The sequence below is a fragment of the Propithecus coquereli genome, unplaced genomic scaffold, assembly GCF_000956105.1.
Source record: "Propithecus coquereli isolate 6110/MARCELLA unplaced genomic scaffold, Pcoq_1.0 Scaffold422, whole genome shotgun sequence".
NCBI classification, from domain to species: domain Eukaryota; kingdom Metazoa; phylum Chordata; class Mammalia; order Primates; family Indriidae; genus Propithecus; species Propithecus coquereli.
Window position 1 is genome coordinate 879,998 of NW_012149975.1, and position 20,669 is coordinate 900,666.

Here is a 20,669-nt window from a genome sequence, read left to right on the forward strand (position 1 = left end):
TCTATTTAACACTGAATGAGATCGAAGGTGAACATATTTTTCAGAGCTCAATTATATCACATTCACAGGTGCAAGCTACAAGGATAAAAACTATTGTGCTGAGTGGAATCCACCACCCCCAATGTCTAAGAATAGAAATATCTTACTTTTTCGATGAAGAAACTCTGCAACCAGAGCTGCTACGTGGACGTAACACATTGCAGCCTGAGAAGAGATAACAAGGAAAGAATTGTCAGAATGTGCCCAAGAGGTTTTGAAAGGTTTTGGTTAGAACAAAGTAGTTCTTAAGTAGTCACCTCTGAAAAATCTCCATTTTTAATATGAATCTTGGCCATGCTATCCAGCCAGGTTTTCCTGAGCTCTGGGGTGCTTGCATAGGACTTGGCTAAGCTATACTGGAGGTCAATTAGCATCTCAGGGTCTTTCTCATGCTCCTTCATTTGGGCAGTGGCCATAAGAACGGTACGGATTCTCTTGGTCAAGTCTTTGACTTCTGTGGGAAAAGCAGTTGCCTAATTTCAAAACAAACAAAAGACATGTTCAACAACAATATCAATGTGCTCTAAAGCTTGGCATCCAATCTTGAGAACGTAATAACGATTTTTACTTCTTATTGTAATTCTTGGTATTGCATATAGCAATGTTTAGTGTTTTAAATGATTATGTTAAAAATATGTGACTAGCCCAGGCTTCAAAGGCTCTAACTTTGGTGGCAGTATAATCACAGGACATAAAAGCATGACCTCTGGATCCAGACTACCTGGCTTTGAGCCCCAGATCTTCCATTGTAAATTCCACAGCCATGGGAGTGATCTATGTTTGCCATTTACTTATAACACTAACTAAAAATTGACAGCTTACTATGTACCAGGCACTGGTCTGGGTGCTTTGCATGTTTCAATTTTTATAATAATCGTCTAAGTTAAGTACTATTGTAAGTCATCTTAACCAGCGTGAAAACTAAGGCACAGAGCAATTAAGTCTTGGCCAAAGTCTCCCAACTGGTAAGTCGAGGCAGGATTTACACACAGGCAGTCTCGCTCAGTGCTGGTGCTCTCAGACCCTCTTCCATGCTGACAATCATACCTCCTCCATCCACTGACTATCACGTACTAAGGAGAAAGCCACACTGCAAAAATTTCTATTTACACAAATGAGAGGTCATGAACAGCAGAACACTCCAAAGAGTTGAAAGAAATCATTAGCCTTTCAAAGTGTTGGTTTTGGTCCAGAGAACACCAATTCAGAGTTTCCTCTTCACCCTAGCCACTGCTAAGAAAGTCCTATCACTTCCTCTTAACCCCCACTGGAGTAATCACAATTATCTGTACGATATAGAGAAGATAAGGAAGGGACAGGTGGAAGGGTTAAGGAGCTTTTTAATGTGAATATAATAAGATGTGGAGGAAACGGTTTTAAAAACTGCCACCCTGACTCTTAAAAATAACAATTACATGCATAAAGTCCCTTCTTATACGTTAACAGAGATCCCATTTGTTGCGGGAAAGGCATACTTTGTTGCAATACGATTTGTTGGTAATGACTGCCCTGACAAAATAAAATTAAGTCATTTCAGAAATGAGTCAAGGAAAATGAAAAGATTTCTTATCAAGGAAAGCCAACACAAGCCCCATTTACTTAGAAAAACTTGCCAATCTACCTATATAACGTGGCATTAAGGCTGGAGACAATTGAGCATAAATGGTGCAAGTTATTTCTATGCTCATGGGATTAGCTAGAGCATATATTGATCCCCTGGGGAACCAGTAAAACTGGCTGGAAAGTAAACTTTCCCAGCATGAAAGTGGCTGGCACTACTCAGTGTTTTTATGCAGTGCAAGTAATGTTCCTATGGGAACATTTTTTTGGTACATGGATTATACACATCCCAAACATCAAGTATGCTGTGACTGTGAGCTTCTAATTTTTCTTAAGATTTTACACGATATTGTCAAATTATTCTGGAAGATGACCTTTCCCAAGAATAAGCATGATTCATTCTTTGGGAGGAAAAGTCCTCTATTGGCAAAGGATTCTTCTTCCCTTGTGTATATGTATTGCTGAAGATCAGAACCTGCACTCCATGCAATGAAGCAACAGATGAATTTTTACAATGCTATAGATTGTAAGCATATAGGAAAGAAAAAGAAATTGTGATCAGGGTCTTGGGTTTGGCCTCAGCTATCTCTTAACAATGACAGCCTTGGGCTTGGATTTGCTAATAAATACCTATGGCAAGCTACAATCAGTTAACAGATGATATTTTTTTGAAAATCACAAAACCATCAAATAATGAATCCCTTCTGTGCCATTCCTCATCCATTGGCAATGGATCAGGCAGCTGTTAGCTATTGTAAGAAATGAGATTATGTAAAGTTTCAAACTCAGCACTTAATTAACCAATATTAAAAATGGTAACAATTGTTAAGAAAGAAAGGATCTATTTATTTTCTGAGAAAGTTTAGAAATCAAGTCAGAAAAAAAGATTCAGATTCTACTTGCTATAACAACTGTGTTTACACAGTATATTCTTTCATCCATCTATTCAAATAATATTGAATGTCTGCTCGGTACCACGCAGTGTTTTTGGTTCTAGAGATACAGTGGTGTACAAGACAGAGCCCTTAATCAAGGCTCACATTTCATATACTCTACACTAGCAAAAGTTGTGAATCCAACGATAGCTTAAGACTATAAACTTCCCTGATAGCGAAGGTGGTTCTAATTTTTTACTGGAAGTGAGAACATACCTTCATAGGTCTGTCACTATTTGCAAAATTATTGATAATGAATAAAGACTCCTGAAATCTTGATCCTCCACTTAGTGCAACATCAGCTATCAGCTGGCTTACAGCAATTATTATCTGTGGGAAGAAGCAAACATTGTTTTCCAAATGGCTTTTGAACAAAGGCTGCTTACTCTGATCGTTGTATAAGCACAGAGGCACTCATATGAAATGTTTCTTTTAAAGATTCTACATTGTAGCATCATAATCTATTTTCTTCATGCATGAGGGGTTTAAATTCTTCTACTTTCATGAAACAGCAACTTCAAAGGTCCCAATTTCAAATTTTATTGGGACCTTTCTTGGTTAGATGTAAATAATTCTTCAAAACTCAAAACATACCTAGATCTAAAACTTTTCATAACAATGAACTAATACAATGGTGGTCAGGTCTCCACTTTCAGTATGCTTGCTAGGTAGTAGCTATGGCAAAGTTGGGAATAAATGATGTTTTTTTTTTTATGGTTTCTCATTCCTTTTTAACTAATCTATTTAAGTGTGCTGGACTTCTGAGGCCAGTGCCTCAGCAACCTTCTTTGTTTTTGACCAGGGCTTACCTAGTTTAACAGCAGTTTATGCAACAGCCTTTAATGGTACTTTTTGATTTCTCACACTCCCTTGGATGAATGCCAAAATGATCCATGCTAAGATGTTAATGGCTGGATGCTTTACCATTGGTCCTGGGAAGGAGGATATCGTAGTAGCTATGGGTGTGGGCTCTGGAGTCAAACTTCCTTAGATTCAAATCTTGATTGTATCAATTATTTACTGTGTGGCTTTGGGAAAGCTATTTAACCTTTCTGTGCCTCACGGTTCTCATTTGTAAAATGGGGATGATAACGATCTCTATTTTATAGAGTTGTTATGAGGATTAAAGAGATCATAATTATAGTACAGTTAACCCTTTATTGAGCATTTACTATGTGCCAGACACTGTTCTAAGTCTACAAATTTATTAATTTGTCGATATTTAAATAAAGGACTTGAGAGAACTGATGATTTGACCCAATAGAAGAATCCTAATGGGGAATTTTAAGCACACTGGCATACTAATTAGAGCAATGTTATGGGGAAAGGGGGATTTTCTAGTGACACCTCACATATTAATAAAAGCAAATAGCAAAATGTGTAATGCTGGCTAGCCCTAGTATGCAAAATTATATAGCAGATTTTTATAGAAAGCATATACAGTTATTCCTGTTAGATTTTCACATCACTGATGACACTTTTCAAAAAGCTGTTTATGGTTGTTTCCCCATTAATAACCCTGTCTCCATTTAAAAACTCCAATGGGAAAAATCACAGCAGTGAAATTATAAATAGGACCAAAGATTTCCCATATTACAAAGTGGCCTACTGAGCCAAGAAGTCCCAATTGTGGTTTAGTTCAGAGCTACTTCATCAAATAAGCACAGAAATGTAGAGACATTAAATAATAACTATCATGTAATAAGTGTTTACTATGTGCTAGGTGTGCCAGACATTACATATACTTTATTTTTAACCCTCATGATAAGCCAGCAAGGTGATACATACTTGGCCTAATTTTACAGATAAGGAAACTGGTTCAGCCAGATTGAGTAAATTGCCTAGGGTCACACAGCAAGTAAGTAGCTGAGCTATGATTTAAGTCCATGTTTTCCACTAAACCTTGAGACTTCTCTCATTTTAAATAAGTGGGCATGCTAGAGCATGAAAAACATAAAGTGTATTATTACCTGTTAAGTCATATCTAACAAGCTTGTTGTTTAATCATATAAAAACCCTATGAGCTAGGTACTAATATTCACCCCTATTTTACATTTAAAGGAACTGAAACACTGAGAGTCTAAGGAAGTAACTTGCTCCCTGTCACATAGTATGCGGTAGTCCTAGAATCTGAATTAGATCCTATGCTCTTAAAATCTATGCTCTAGGCCGGGCGCGGTGGCTCACGCCTGTAATCCTAGCTCTCTGGGAGACCGAGGCGGGTGGATTGTTTGAGCTCAGGAGTTCGAAACCAGCCTGAGCAAGAGCGAGACCCCGTCTCCACTAAAAATAGAAAGAAATTAATTGGACAACTAAAAATATATACAAAAAAATTAGCCGGGCATGGTGGCGCATGCCTGTAGTCCCAGCTACTCGGGAGGCTGAGGCAGAAGGATTGCTTGAGCCCAAGAGTTTGAGGTTGCTGTGAGCTATGATGATGCCATGGCACTCTAGCCCGGGCAAAAGAGTGAGACTCTGTCTCAAAAAAAAAAAAAAAAATCTATGCTCTAGAGCAGCTCTGTCCAATAGAAATATGATGGGAGCCACATATGTAATTTTCAATTGTCTAGCAACCACATTAAAAAGAGACACAGGTGCAACTTATTTTTAATACATTTTACTTAACCTAATATATCATTTTAACATATAATCAATATAAAACAATTGATATATTTTACTTTTTCTGTACTTAGTCTCTGAAAGCCAATATGTATTTTATACTTTCAGCACATCTCAATTTGGGCAAACCACATGACAAATGCTGGATGGCCACATTGTATTGGGTAGCTCTAGATCTTAATCTAGAGGTTAAATATCAAAGAGAAGAAAGATGAAGAGGTGCTTTGATTTTCACTGACCTGCAGATGTGTCCTCAAGAAGGTTTTCCTTTTGGTATACTCAAAGTTGTTTCTCATCAAAAGATATAAAAGTGCAGAAGCTTCATTCCTGGTTGAGCTAATCTTCGAAGTGCAGCACTTTAAAACCTCATAGCAAAATGCAGCACACATATTTACTCTTCCTTTGAAAAAGGCTGAGGGAAACTGATGAACAGAGAAAAGAAAAATAAGTATCTAAAAACCCAGTCATAAAATCAATCGAACATCAAGTGCCTACTATATCCTCACCTAAAACTAGGCTGGGTGCTTTGAGGATACAAAATCGACATAAAGTGGGCTCTGCTCTCAAGCATGAAGACCAGCAGGTATCAAAGATAGAACAATTTAAGTCAGTATACAAGTTACTACAAAGATGGAAAGATACTGAATATAAATGCTACAGATCTGAGGAGAGCTCAAGAGAGTCTGAAACATACAGTAAGTAGGTTCTCAATATGTATTGAATGAATGAATGACTGAAATGATGAACGACAGGTCTCAAACAGGGCCTTAAAAATGGGAAGGCTAGCTGGGCTCAATGACTCATGCCTGTAATCCTAGCACTTTGGAAGTCTGAGGCGAGAGGATCGCTTGAGACTGGGAGTTCAACACTAGCCTGTGCAACAAAGCAAGACCCTGTCTCAACAAAAAATTTAAAAAAAAAAATAGCTGGGCATGGTGGTGCGCACCTGTAGTCCCAGCTACTTGGGATGCTGAGACAGGAAGATCACGTGAGCCCAGGAAGGAGTTCGAGGCTGCAGTGAGCTATGATCGCATCACTGTACTTCAGCCTGGGCAACAGAGTGAGACCCTGTCTCAAAAAAAAAAAAAAAAAAAGGAAGGCCAATCTTCATGACTTACTATTTTGCTTTATATACAGTTCCTTATATTCTTAACTTCCAAGTGCTGGGAAAATTATAGCTAAAATCTATTCAGCAAGTGAAGTTCATCTTTAACAAAATGGGATATAGGTAAAGTGTACACACACATGTACATCCTCTACTCATCAACAGTGTTCATTAAGATACATTTTGGCATAGAAAAAGAGTATAAAAGTGACTACCTAATTCTCAAAACAACCAAATGGCCTGTTACTTTCAAAAGGTACTCACTATGCTTTGTGGAAGATAAACCATACATACAACATAGGCTTTTTACAATCTCCCACGTGTACAGGTCTAGGCAAGCAAGTAGGAAGCTGCTTCAGGGTACACAACAGATGTTTTCTTCTTCAGAGAGTGTGAAGCTAGAGGGCCACCCTTTGAAAATTATTTCTTGGGAACCTTGAATTTAAACCTATGTTATATGAATCTACCTTCTTTATTTTACCTTAATACCAAGTGCAATACCATGCAGATAATGAATGCTTAACAAATGTTTTCTGATTGGTAAATTGGGAAATCTCATTAATAGTTTCACCAGATTAAACCAACTCTTGCTGAACAAGATACTCTAGTATGAAAATAAACATTTAAGGGCCGGGCACGGTGGCTCATGCCTGTAATCCCAGTACTTCAGGAAGCCAAGGTGGGACGATCATTTGAGGCCAGGAGTTTGAGACCAGACTGGGCAATATGGTGAGACCCCATCTTTACAAAAAATTTTAAAAATTAGCCAGGTGTGTATGCCCAGCTACTCAGGAGGCTGAGGCAGGAAGACCACTTGAGTCCAGGAGTTCAAGGCTGCAGTGAGCTATGATGATGCCACTGCACTCCAGCCTGGATGACAGAGCAAGACTCTGTCTCCCCCCACACACACAAAAAAAGGAAAAAAAAATTAAGGGAGGGCATAGCTACAGTGTAGTTAATCCCTACACTAAGTCTTCTACCCCTATTACTCACTTCTCTGAGTGGGCAATGGTCCAAATAATCAATCATCTCCTAATTACCAATTCTAATAGACCCCCTTTCCTTTTTATCTTATTCGACAATCCTATACCTCATGACAATGTTGGAACTCTTTCCTCCTTTGGCTTCCATGATATCCTCCTTTCCTGTCTTTCTTCCTACCTCTGTGACTGCTCCCTCTCGTCTCCTTTACAGATTCCTCTTCCAAACCCTTTTATGTCGTTTTTCTCCAACGTTCTGCTCTTGACCTTTTTTTGTCCTTCCTCTATGTACTTTCCAGGGGAAATCAAACCACTCCTCCTATGGCTTCAACTATTTCTTATATGCTAATACTCTCCCTAGTTCACTATACTCGGCTATACTGGCCTTTTCATTCCCAGCATATTCCAAACTCTTTCCCTACTTGGGGCCTTTGCATACACATGTCCTTCTGCCTACAATGTTCTTCCTTTGAGATCTTCATATGGCTGACCCCTTTTCATAGTTCAGGTCGCAATTTAAAAGTGACAAACCAATCTAAAGTAAGGTATCTCCCACAAATCATTATAACCTATCTCAACACCCTGTTTGTTTCCTTTCTAGAACTTATCATAATTAGTAATCATTTTATTTACTTATTTATTTTGTCTCCCTCTGCCAAGAATGAAAGCTTTATGAGAGCAGAGAGTATGTTTCTTTTGTATCTCTACCACTGTATCTCCTGGACCTAGTACAGCACTCAAAACAAAGAAGGTGATCAATAAATATAGCATATATGAATGGAGGGTGACTCCAAGTCTAGCTCTCCAATCCAGGTCCCTCACCAGAGTAAAGATCGATATATCCAAATGTCTCATAGGTACCTTAAATTCAACAGGTCTACAAAACAGAATTCATTAACTTTTACCCCAAATTTACTCTCTCTCCTACATTTCACATCAGCCCACCATTTCACACCCCACCATACCATCAGTGAACGGAGACCAAATCCTGTAAATTCTATCTCCTTAACATGTCTCATCTGCTTCTAACTCTCCATGTTCACAGTCACCGCCTTACTTTAGAACCTCATTTCTTTTCTAGCCTGTTGCAACTACTTTTTGTACTGTCACCAACCCCTCTTCCATATCACTTTTATAGAGATTTTTTCCCTGCCACACGAATTCTTTCTTAATATAAATCTAATTGTGTTACTTTCCTGCTTAAAACCCTTCCTTGGTTACCTGATGAGTAAAAGATGAAGTCCAACTCTTAAGATGAGTATACCTGGTCTGTTCCCCATTTACATCTTCACTCTCAACTCTTGCTGAATCCATACTAAATCCTAGCTCTGCTGCAGAGAAACTTTTGCCAACTTACAGCATTTTTCCTCTTTCTCCCACCCACCCTGAATTCTCTCTAGAGTTCTTTTGTCCTGATAGGATTTGTTTATGTGCGTGTGTGTGTGTGTGTGTGTGTGTATCTTTATGTGTGTGTGTTCCCCTCTACTGGACAATAAGCCCTCAGGTACTATATCTAGTCAGTATCTACCCAGTAACTGTTTGTTAAATGAATTATTTCTGAATCTCTTTCCCTTTGTTTCTTATAACATGCCTGTGTTGAACTCAGTTTTCCATAGATTTCTTTATTCATAAATTGTATTAAAGAATAGCAATAAAAATCAAACTTAAAATTTATCTAATTTCTATATCAATTAAATGTAATTAGCTGCCATGCAAATAATGATGACCAAAAACAAAGTTTTCCATGTTTAGTTAGCCTATTACACAAATAAACGAATTGAATTTCTTTGTCTTGTTGGCGTTACACACACCAGAGTAGAAGATTTGGACTGTGCCCTTCCATATCCTTAAGTCTATCTTGGTTTATTATGCTTATTCTTAAGTTTAAAAACTATCAAAAGCAGACTAAATAAGTCTTTTCTGTCTGTTTCAGTCATACTTCTTAAAAGCCAAGTTTGAAGTTATTGTTTAGATGAGGTAAAAGGCCTGCACATTTAGGGCCCTCAGTTATAACTAGCACTGAAAGGAAGGATTCGTCTATTTGAACACGTACCAAGTGCCTACCATTTGCAAGATACTATATTACACAATACCCAGAGGTTACAAAAGTTGGTCCCTGCTTTCAAAGTGCTTATATATGAGTGCACTACTGCATTATATACTTCCAGTATGATAATACCTTAAAAAAAGCAAAATACAGAAGAAAAACTGGCAAAGTTGGTAATTTTAAAATGACACTCTTCAAAGGAGCCTACTGAAAAAGGAAGGTATAATGGGGTGAAATAAAAAATAGGTTCTGATTTGAGGGGATTCTCAGTCATGCTGTTGTTTTGTTGTCCTATATTTCTATTTTCAAAGGTAGCATTTAATGGCTTTGTTAACTTACCACAATGACCCCCCATCCCCTCTTTCCTTTTTGCCACAAAGAGAGGCCACCAGCAGATCCGAAGTTTCTGTCCTCACCTTACTGATGAAAGCTCTCAAGGAGGCAAACACGTGTTTCAACGACACTTCAGATTGTCCATTTTTAAGAAAAGCAAGATGAATATCAAACACTTTTTTCATTAATGGGTTGTGGCCATCATTATTTAAAAGTTGACTCTACAAAACATAAAAGTAAAAATACAGTTTGCAGAAATACTTAGTTTATGCCCCAGCAAGAAGGAGAAAACTGATTTTACCAATAATTGTTTATGAAATCACTGTTTGAAAGTTTCAGAAAAATAAAAGGTTCTTAAACATAATTTAAAAATATTTGTGCCACCTTTCAACTTGGAAATCTCAAAATACTACACAAACTACATGGAGAATAACTAATCCCAGCATTTTAAAGAGGTAGAAAAAATTATTTCTCCAATGCAACACAGCAAAATACAGAACTGGTATGGGGAAAAGAGTATTACCTATACTATATAGCTTCTCAATTAAAAAATGAGAGTAAATTAGAGGCTGGGCATGGTGGCTCATGCCTGTAATCCTAGTGCTCTGAGAGGCCGAGGCGGGAGGATTGCTTGAGCTCAGGAGTTCAAGACCAGCCTGAGCAAGAGTGAGACCCTGTCTCTACTAAAAAAATGGAAAGCAATTTGGCCAGGCAACTAAGAATATAAAAAAAAAATAGCCAGGCATAGTAGTGTATGCCTGTAGTCCCAACTACTTGGGAGGCTGAGGTAGGAGGATCACTTCAGCCCCAGAATTTGAGGTTGCTGTGAGCTAAGCTGATGCCATGGCACTCTACCGGGCAACAGAGCAAGACTCTGTCTCAAAAAAAAAAAAAAAAAAATCAGTAAATTAAAAAGAACACAAGGCAATCAGCCTTTGTATTTCTCTGAGGGAGACTAAATACTGTAATGTAAGAATTAGGGAAAATACCAATTCTATTTTAAAAGCTTATTATCTAATTTACTTTTAAAAGTATGTTTAGTACAGGATTATGTTTAGCCACTTGTGACAAATTAAGCCTTCTATGAATAGAAATAATAACAGGTATCACAATTGAACAGACTGTGTAATTTGTTTAAATACCCCTTGCAATGAAACACAAAAGAAACAACAAATTGTAGAGAAATATCTATTAGTTTGTGAACCTTGTTTTAAAAATAGCATTGATGAACCTCTCCAGCTCCACCCCCCTAATCCTATCTTACCACAAGAAACTAATCTACAGGTTACAATTTGTCCAAACACAACAAATCCAAAAAAAAAAAAAAAAACCCCAACAAAACAATAAAGCAAAGTTATGACAGATCTAATGGTAACATCAACAGCCAGAATCCCGGAATGGTGTTTGATTTTTTCTGGCACTTTCCTTAGTCTACTTCCAAGCATCACAGATTCTCGTGATAACTGGCCTAGATCTGAATCCTGATTCTGCCACTGCCCAGTCATGTGACATTAACTGTCCACGAACCTCAGTTTCCTCATTTTAGAAATGGAATAATAAGAGTATCTACATCATAAGGCTATTATGAGAATTTAAAGTAAGTTCTTATTTGTATTTTTAGGTTTATTGACATATAATTTATATACCATAAAATTCACTGCTTTCCAGTGTACAATTCAACTACTTTTAGTAAACCTGGTGACAGAGGTGGGTGACCATCACGATCCGATTTTAGAACATTTCCATTACCTTTATATTTTTTTGTACTTTAAACACATGCAGTTTATTATATGTCAATTACATCTCAATGAGGTTATTTCAAATAAGAAAAAAGCTCTTAAAACTTATCCAGGGGCTGGCGGGAGGGGAATTTGGGGGTGTTGTTGCTTAAAGGATCCCTCCCCTTTCCCACACTCAGAATCGCAATGAAAGGTGAGTTAATATTTGCATAGCATTTAAGACAGTACCTGACACCCACCAAGAAATATATAAATGTTTGTTAAATAAACAAGAAGTATTGGAATAGGAGGAAGGAATACAATGCAAGTCACAAGACAAATGCCTTTCTTATTTTATTGCCACAACAAAAAATGGGCTTCTGTTGCACTTTAATCAGACTAAACCTAATACTTCACAAAGGGATTCTGTAGCCCATTTCTTATTATTATCTAATTCGATTTTCCTTTATAAGCCTTTTTGAAAATCACAGGCCATATTTCCATAGTAATTCTGGAGGGCTGAAGCAATTAACCGAATTACTTAGAGAAGGAGGGAAAAGGGGAGAAAAATTATCTGTATAACTCAGTTGACAGCAAGTAAGATTTTTCACCTTTGGTGTCTCCCACTAATGCTACCCTAACATTATAGTCACATAGTTTTTACTTTTCAAAGCACTCACATCCATTATCCTAATTTATCCCTTGAACAACCCATGCAAGATACCTGTTTTTACCTTCTTTTAAAAATCATAGCAATGATGACTTGCACTGAGAGGCAAACTTCTGGGCAAAAACAGTAAGTGCCAGCCTGCCTGGACATCATCTACCCTGACAGGACACCTAGTCACAATGGGGATTTCAGCAAACTGTTACAATCATAATTTGGGCTAAAAATTACTAGCTATTTTATTAAAATATGAAAGAAAACTGTTTTAAAACATGAAAATAAAACAATAGAATTTAAGAGGTGGAAGAGAGCTTAAGAGCAAGTTAATCCAATCCCCTCACTTTATGAGTGACAAAAGTGACTTCCCAAGGTCACATGATAGCCAAACTCGGTCTGCCATCCACGTTTCATGACTGTTCATGTCAGCCTTTTTCACTACACTATCTTGCATCTGACTAGTTAATTTTTGCATAACATTTTCTTTCCAATGATACCAACTGAATTCTAACTCTTCATTTTTACCTTGAAGCATTGGGTGAAAAATGATATAGTATCTAGTACTGTTAGGGAAACTTCAGTAGCAGTATTGCCTTCAAGAAGCGCCTGGTGGAAAATGTCTGCTTCAGTTGTTGCAGAACCTCGGATAAAAAAAATAAATTAAACTTTGCTCAACACAGAGATGCACATTAACAGTGTTAAATGAATTTCTCTCCAAAGACTCAGAGAGACAAGCAAGAAGCAAGGAGGCTTGCAATATCACCAGACCTAATGAGTTTCACTGTATTTATTCCTTAATCAAATACGGTCTAGGTTCATCGATTCCAATAATTTTCACTTTGGCTCGGTATCAACAGCTCTGCAGCACATAATTAGGTGCCCACTTCTTTGGAGACAAGATTTCCATGATGAACTATGGTGATGTAACTAGGAAATAATGTGAGAGGCATTCTAGGTCATGCCACTAATTATGTGGGTAAAAATAAGAAACCCATAGAAATTCAGCTACACACAGACAGTGGTGCCCTATGGTCAGACATTTTCAATTATGCTAATGATATGAGACTTGTTTCTAAATCAGAAGGAAAACAGGGTATCTGGGCCAACTGAAAGAAGTAGGCTCATTTTACTTTTACAAGAAGCTGCAGACTTTGAAATTTGTATATTTAAAGGTCTTGAGTCTATTAGCTCAGGGTCTATCTCCTCAAGATATTATTTTTTATTATTAGGCATTACCACAAAGCCAATTTTGCTAGCTTCCTTTTCTGCAACCTCCGGAGGACTGTGTGGAAACAAAATTTTCTCACTCTTTGAGTTTTTATTAATATTTGCTTTTCATAGGATATCTTCCGTTTATATAACCCTCTAGTTTCCCCAGCTGGGTAAGATTTCTCTCCTTGTCCTATTTGCCTTGTCAATACTTCACCCTGTCTGAAATAAACCTTTGTCAAAATGGTATTTAGAATTCATTGATTTTTACAGTCAACTCAGCATGTGGGATTCCCTAATCATTAAATGACCAATAGTAACTCTAAACAGATATTATTAAATACATACACTATTAAGTTAGATTAAAGTTTAACAATAGGAATGAAGGATATCCAATATAAAAATAAGATAAGAAAGGAAATTGCACAGGAAAAAATTTAATTTCTTTAATATTAAGAAAAAAAACACCGTTACCTAAAATTGTTGAAAAATCCATGCATATTTTATCATTTTATAGACATATATGATAAAATTGATTATATAAAAATACATAGCAGAGATATATATATTTATCTATGTACAGGAAATCATTTCCTATCATATTGGTGAATTAAACCAGGACTTCATACATATTTATAGGGTACATGTGATATTTTTTCATGCATAGAATGTGTAATGATCAAGTTAGGATATTTAGGGTATCCATCACTTTGAGTGATTTAAACCAGGATTTCTTTAAGGTTAATAGCAGTACATAGCTCATTCAAATGGGCACCCCACACACATTGTCACTTACTGTGATTTAGTGTAAATGAACTTTCCAGGCTACTAAGATGTTGAAGCCGGGCCTGCATTACTCCTGATCTGTTTCGAAGAGCTGGCATGGTTTGCGATTTCCGGTCTATTCCAAAGTGTTTTGACAGCCAGGCATCATGCACCCTACAATAAATTTTAACATTAGGAACTGGAGTGCTCTAATACTATATCTGAATGTTAGATTCTTTTTAACTAAAAAATAATTAGGTTTCCACATAAACATGGTACTATACTCAATATTCCATGAATTATTACTTGGATTGAATAAGGTGTCACTGGGAAATTGTATGAAGTTTTAATGAATCTTTAAAATAGTTTATATCATGAGAATGTAATTAAGTAATTTATGAAGAGCTTCCCACTTCTCTCCTCCTCAAAAACATTGGAGTTAAGTGACCAACACTGGAATAAGATTCAGTCTTTTCACAGGAGGTGAGGAAGGGCAAGAGTAAGAGAAGATAGTGAGAGGGACGCTCAAGGTTGAAATGAGGGGGAAAATCCTCGCCTCAGATGTTCAAGAATGAGTGATAATGTAATCTGTTCCTGAACCTGAGGTAAATTTGGATTAGAAATTTTTACTCTGTAAAAATGCCTATTGCTAAGATTTACGAATTTTCCTTTAATGTTAAGGTTCCATTTAAAAAATGACAACTGGGTCATATGTGAAGTAAAGAAGTAGTTTGTCTATCCTCAAATAAACATAGTGGGATAGTCGACAATCGTAGAGGCTGAGGCTCAGAGTAACAATGACCAAACCAGCTCCAAGTCATAGGGAGAGATGGTGGAAACTGGAACTCTCATCACCTGAACTACCTATTATTAGGATGTTCCAGAGACTCAGCAATAAACACCATCCAAACAGCCTCTTCAGTTTTTGGAAGTGCCATGGAATTTAACTTTAAAAAAACTGTGTCTTATTGAAGCAAGTAACCTTCTTTGCCTTAGGATCCCTTAAATATGTCCTTAAGTATTTATTTCACTACGACTTAAACAGCAAAAAGAGGAAATAGATAATACATAATGTATGTCTCAATCACTGTTAGGGATTCCATTTATCTTAGTAATTGAGATGAGTATCAGGAGAGTGTAGACAATATAGACCTCACAGGTGTTCTCACTTTTATTTCCTGCCTTTCCCTGGATCTAGTCCCTTCTCAAGTCCTTAAGAAAAGGTAAGCATCTGTCCTAAGTTTAAGGAGATCTCCAAGGTAGAAATTCTGCATATCACTCTAACCTTTACCCCTTGGAAAACTTACAAATGTATCAGTTTACATTAGTTTAAACTTTGAGTTGGGACATGTTAACTAAATCACATGTGTTTTAACGTCATCTGAAAATTAATAATCTGGGTTTTACACGGCACGACTAAGATTGCCCTCTGTTGGAAGAGAAAGAAGAAATGGAAACTGCAGTGCTATAGGAATTACCTTGCTATGTTTCTTTTCCCCATATATCTAAAGTGAAACAAACATACTCTAGAAAGAAAAACAACGGCATGTTAGTAATATGTTACCATCCTCTACAATTTAACAAGTAATGTTTGAAAAATCACGAGTTACAAAGAACATCCTTTTAAATCGTATTACAGTAATATGTGTTTTGGTATACAGAAATAAATACACACGTAACTATTTATGAGCTTGCCACATTATATTAAAGTATCTTTCTACATTTATTTGCTACAATTACATCAGTACCCAAACCCTCATGTCTTCATATACAATTCTAATGACAGGTTTAAAAAAAAACCTGTCAATGCAAATCATTCTCTGTGCTTTGTAATAAATATGTCATAGAAAGATCTCTAGTCATTAATAGTCATTAATACCTAAAAAAGGTTCTTAAGCACTAAAAATTGTGGCAATTGCTACATTTTTTAATAATGGCATTAAAATACTTTCTATTACTGAAAATTTCAAGCTCCCATGTACTCATCACCCCCTAGCTTCAACAATTATCAAACTCATGGCCATTATTGTTTAACTTCTTCCCGGAACAGGTCTCCTGATCTCCTTCCACCCTTCCTATCTCCTATCTTTTTTGAAGCAAATCCCCAACATCAGATATTTTCATCAGTAATATTTCAGTATAATTACAGTACTTTTAAAATCTAAACTGTTTAGTCTGTTGACATTTTCTGAAAAATTTTGAAAGGCTTTAATCAAATGGTTATGCATTATCTTCTCTGCATTTTGCTAGACATGCAATACAAGTCATCTATGTGTAGTATTATGTAAAAATTTCTTGCATTTCATTCTATGCCTGGTTTTTCTTTTAGTTTTCAATAATAATGCAAAAATAGCTCAGCATACAACACAGGACAATTTTTCATCTCCAGACTAGATTTTTTCCCCAAGTGTTTTGGACTATATATTGTATGTGTGTGTATATATGCATACATAACATTAAACACATTTCTGAAGGGGGTAGAATTACTCAGCTGTACATGAGAGTACAAATTCTAAATTCCAATCATTTAAGCTGCTCGATTAATCCAGCATCTGTTCCAAATGAATGATGTAGGGCAGCTGATACCACTTCTAGTTTTCCAGACCACAGAAAGACCCCTGCTAGGCTGTAAAGATGGTCAGCCTCTCTATCTTATCAAAATATTTTAACATTTTCTACATTATTAGCAAACAAAGTGTTGAAATCAGAAAGAAAAGGTAACAGTTAAGCTCCTCCCCAAATAAAGGGAAAGTTTATGAAAATAAGTTAATATAACTTACTCTAGAAGTACAAGAATATTTATGAGCTCCTGAGGAGATACTTTATTCCAGTAAGTTAAGAGAGTATCTGAAAATGGAATAAATCAAGTGTTATATCTTGAAATATTAGAGAAAATAGCACAATAAACCCCCTAGTACCAATAACCTAACTCCCACAACCATCGACTCACCACCAATCTTGTTTCATCTATATCCTCCTCTCCCCTCCCACTGCCCAATACACACACTGTATTTTTTTGAATTAATTCATTTAATCTGTAATTATTTCAGCTTCAACAATTATTTTTATTTACTTTGCAAATGTTTTTTTTGTGTGGCTTATCCCAATCTTCATATCATCCTTGAAGAAAGAGGAAGAAAAATTGTTGTATTTTTACTTTAGACCTGGGGTTTTTAACAAACTCCCTAAAATTTTATGCAAGATGGTGTGTTTATGTGCATTTTCTGAGACAGTCAAGTGCCTCTGCCTGCTACTCAAAGGGCTTTGTGAACTTCAGAGGATGAGCCAGATAATTTTTCTTTATTTCCCTCTTTGTCTTTGGATTATAAACTCTGATGCCCTATCTATCTATGGAACTACTGTAGACACACACACACAAAAATCCCTTAAATCTATCACATACACTTCTTTTTTACCCATTTCTTTCTTTACTTCCTTGGCATATCCACTTACTGAATTTTTTTTTATTTCAGCATATTATGGGGGTACAGATGTTTGGGTTACGTATGTTGCCCTTGCCCCCCTTACCCCCCAACTCCGAGCTTCAAGCGTGTCCATCCCCGGGATGGTGCGCATGGCACTCTTTGTGTATGCATATACCCACCCCCTCCTCCCGAGATTTTTTTTTTTAAAGAAAAGTATTAAAATTTGCCACCATTTAACTTTCCATTCCTTTTTTATCCTACTTGGATACAGCTAATGGTGTCAGCAGACTCTCCTCTAAATGTAAAAATGATGTACATATCACAAAAGTAAGCAAATGACTGAATTTCCAACTGACCTAGAGCCTGCCAAATACCCGGATGGAAGCCCAGGCCATGTTGGCTTTATGGAGGGGTGAACCGGGAGCGTGAGGGGAATGTGAGGGGTTTGACTTTGCTACTTTCAATTGTTTTATAAGACCATAAATATTGATAGGTTCCAATGATTAGAAAATACTGATCATCAAGAATAAAACTGTTAAAATAGAGTCAAATTTGATATGTTTTAAAAATTAAGCTAGGGATAACTTCCGGTCTTTCCCCCCTCCCCCTTGCCTTCAGGGATCTTTCTGTTCAGAGAAGCCGGGGCTTTCCCAGAAGTCACTGGGTTTCCGGTCTCTGGTCTGAGGGGAGCTTGGCGCCCAACCGCCAGAAGGCGCACGCCTCCTGTCAGGTGCTGCGGCTTTTCTCACCAAAAAGCTGGTACTTCTTTTCCATCAAGAAACTGAGACCTTCAGTCCATCCCTGAGCATCTCTTTTCCCCTTGCCTGCTTGGGCAGCTTCGCGAAAGGTCTGTAAAAGGGGTGGAAGGGATTGCGTCGTCCGCAACGGCCTAACTCCGGTCAGCGGCAAGTCCTCCATTTTTTTGGTGGCACTACAGAGTTACGGGACTGTCTCAACTCTTTCCAAATCAGTGAGACATGATGGAGGCAGGGAACAGGGGTCGTGGAGGCAAGAGAGGTAGTAAGAAATCTTCAGGAAAAGATAAATCGCAGTTGAGTGTATGTGATTTGGAGTCTGATGATTTTAAAAAGGCATGGTTAACCCTAAAAGACCTCCATGATAAAGAGCTGCACCGTTTACAGGCAAAATTAACGAGTCTGAGGAAAGAGCGATTGGCAGACAGGAGGCAGTCGGGCTCGGCAGCCAAAATTAAAGAGTTGACCGAACAGCAGAAAATCCTTAATAGCACCATTTCTGATTTGCGAGATCAGTTAAGCGCAAAAACATGTAACCGCTGTTCAATAAATGAAACATACAGGAATACGCTACAGAAAGAATTTTATGATATCCAACAACAAAATCTTCAGTTTATTGCTGAACTTACTGCAGAAAGGAATAAATTAAGAGAAGAAAATAAAATCCTTTCTGCAAAAATAAAATTGAGTCAACAAAAGCTTCCTGTTGCTTTTTCCGATAGTGACGATGACGTCATTCCTTGTACTCAAGGGACGACGTCAATTTTTTCGGTCGTGGAGCCTTCACAAGAAACTCACGTGTATACGCCTACCAAATTGATAAAGCAATCACATACTGAACAGATGAAATCAGGAAGTGAAAAGCAACTGCAACAAAGTCCAGGGTTTCCAATTCCATTTCATAGTCAAGACCTCTTTGAAGTGCCAGAGACCTCTTTTGAGAAATCCCCTTCTAATGACAATAAGCCTACCATAGGAGGCAGTGAGAACCAGTCACTTGCAGCTTTTCCTTTAATACCTACACTTGATCCTCAAAAGGAGTGTGGACTTCAAGGTGTCTCAACTCCTCCTGAAGACAGGCTTGGCCAGCCAAAAAGGAAATGTAAAATACAGAGCTCCAATAAAATGTGTGGAACTGAGATTGACTTACCTTGGAGCCTTTCTAGTATTTCTGAAAGAGACACTACTCAGTTAGTATCTGAAACCTCAGAGGAAAATATGCCTGGCTATATTGAAGGCCTGTCTCCCCCTTTTACACAGAAAAGGCAAAGAAACCCTTCAAATGTATTTCCTCTTGACTATACTTTAAGATGTAGTGGGCGAAAAAGATCAATAGTTGGTACTACTCGTCATAACACTGCCTTTGCCAAGAAAGATGACAATAGCCAGATGCCTTCCAGTGAACAATCTGCTTTGAAGAATATTAACAAATCTCCAAGTGCAAGTATACCTCAGAGTGATAGGGATAGTGTCTTTTTAGATCTGTGCTAACGAGAAAAGCCAAGGTACAGTCATAAAGAAAGAGAAGTAGCTTCCCCTCATCTTCTCTCTTAAGGAAAAAAAAATGTTTTTCATTTTCAAGAGGACAATCTTCCTGTCATTTCAGACTGTGTAACTGATTAACTCCTGACTCTGAGCCCCTTTCTCAAGCTATAATAAACAAGGCAATAAGGCCTGAAAAATTTTTGGCAAATAACTCTAAGACTTTGAAACAGTAAGTTATTGTCAGTTAATAAAATACAGCTGTAAATAGAGAAGGAAATTTATTCTTCAGAATCGATATAAAACTGTAAAGGTAGACCATCTTTTTGTTGACATTAAAGTTGCTTGTTTATAACCCAATAAAAAAGACAGCCAAGAGAGGAACTGAAGGCTATGGACTTGAAAAAGTTCAACACTTAAATGCATATAGAGTAACTAAAATAGAGTATTTACCAGACAAGACAAACTAACTAGAATGCATCCATTGAGAAGAATCCAGAGACATACTTTGCAGAATAAATGAATATGACTTGACACATACAAAAGATAAAGAAGAGATGTGATGCGGACTGTATACTAGTTATTGAAAATGTGCTTTTTAAAATGAAAAAGGAAAGCACAGAAGAAACAAAAACCTAATTAACAAAGACCAAATATTTGGCAGAGTACAGTACTCAGCGACAGCCACTGAGCAAGCAAGGTCAATATTTACAAGAGGAGGAACTTTCAAGTTCACGAGAAATAAGAGTCATGGTTTTACCCATGACATTTGAAAAAAAAAAAAGCAGCCAGTGACTTGTCACTGGTTAGCACAGTGTGTGGTGGGTGTGTATGTGTGTGTAGGTGTGTGGTGTGTGGGTATACGTATGTATACTGGAGTGCAGGAGAAGTGCACCTCTGCTAAGCAGTGCATCTCTTCCCCTCTCCCTTCCTTCTCTCCCCCATTTTACTTTCTTTGGGCTCTGGTGCTACTCACCCACTTTTATTTTCACTTTTTTGCCTATGTATCTCTTGGGCCTCTTTTTTTAAAAAC

At 37.2% G+C, this 20,669-nt stretch overlaps 1 protein-coding gene across 2 annotated transcripts in view; it reads right to left on the minus strand.

Annotated features, from left to right (window-relative positions):
* The window catches only part of DOCK11 (dedicator of cytokinesis 11), a 199,102-nt gene that overhangs the window by 37,760 nt on the left and 140,673 nt on the right, over nucleotides 1-20,669 (minus strand). For both annotated transcript variants that reach the window (XM_012653550.1, XM_012653552.1), the window contains 9 exons: nucleotides 16,755-16,821; nucleotides 15,453-15,500; nucleotides 14,006-14,148; nucleotides 12,526-12,641; nucleotides 9,702-9,839; nucleotides 5,393-5,575; nucleotides 2,751-2,864; nucleotides 297-512; nucleotides 147-204 (listed from right to left, as the gene is read on the minus strand). In XM_012653550.1, the coding sequence (XP_012509004.1) occupies nucleotides 147-204; nucleotides 297-512; nucleotides 2,751-2,864; nucleotides 5,393-5,575; nucleotides 9,702-9,839; nucleotides 12,526-12,641; nucleotides 14,006-14,148; nucleotides 15,453-15,500; nucleotides 16,755-16,821 (1,083 nt within the window). The remainder of the gene's footprint in view (nucleotides 1-146; nucleotides 205-296; nucleotides 513-2,750; nucleotides 2,865-5,392; nucleotides 5,576-9,701; nucleotides 9,840-12,525; nucleotides 12,642-14,005; nucleotides 14,149-15,452; nucleotides 15,501-16,754; nucleotides 16,822-20,669) is intronic.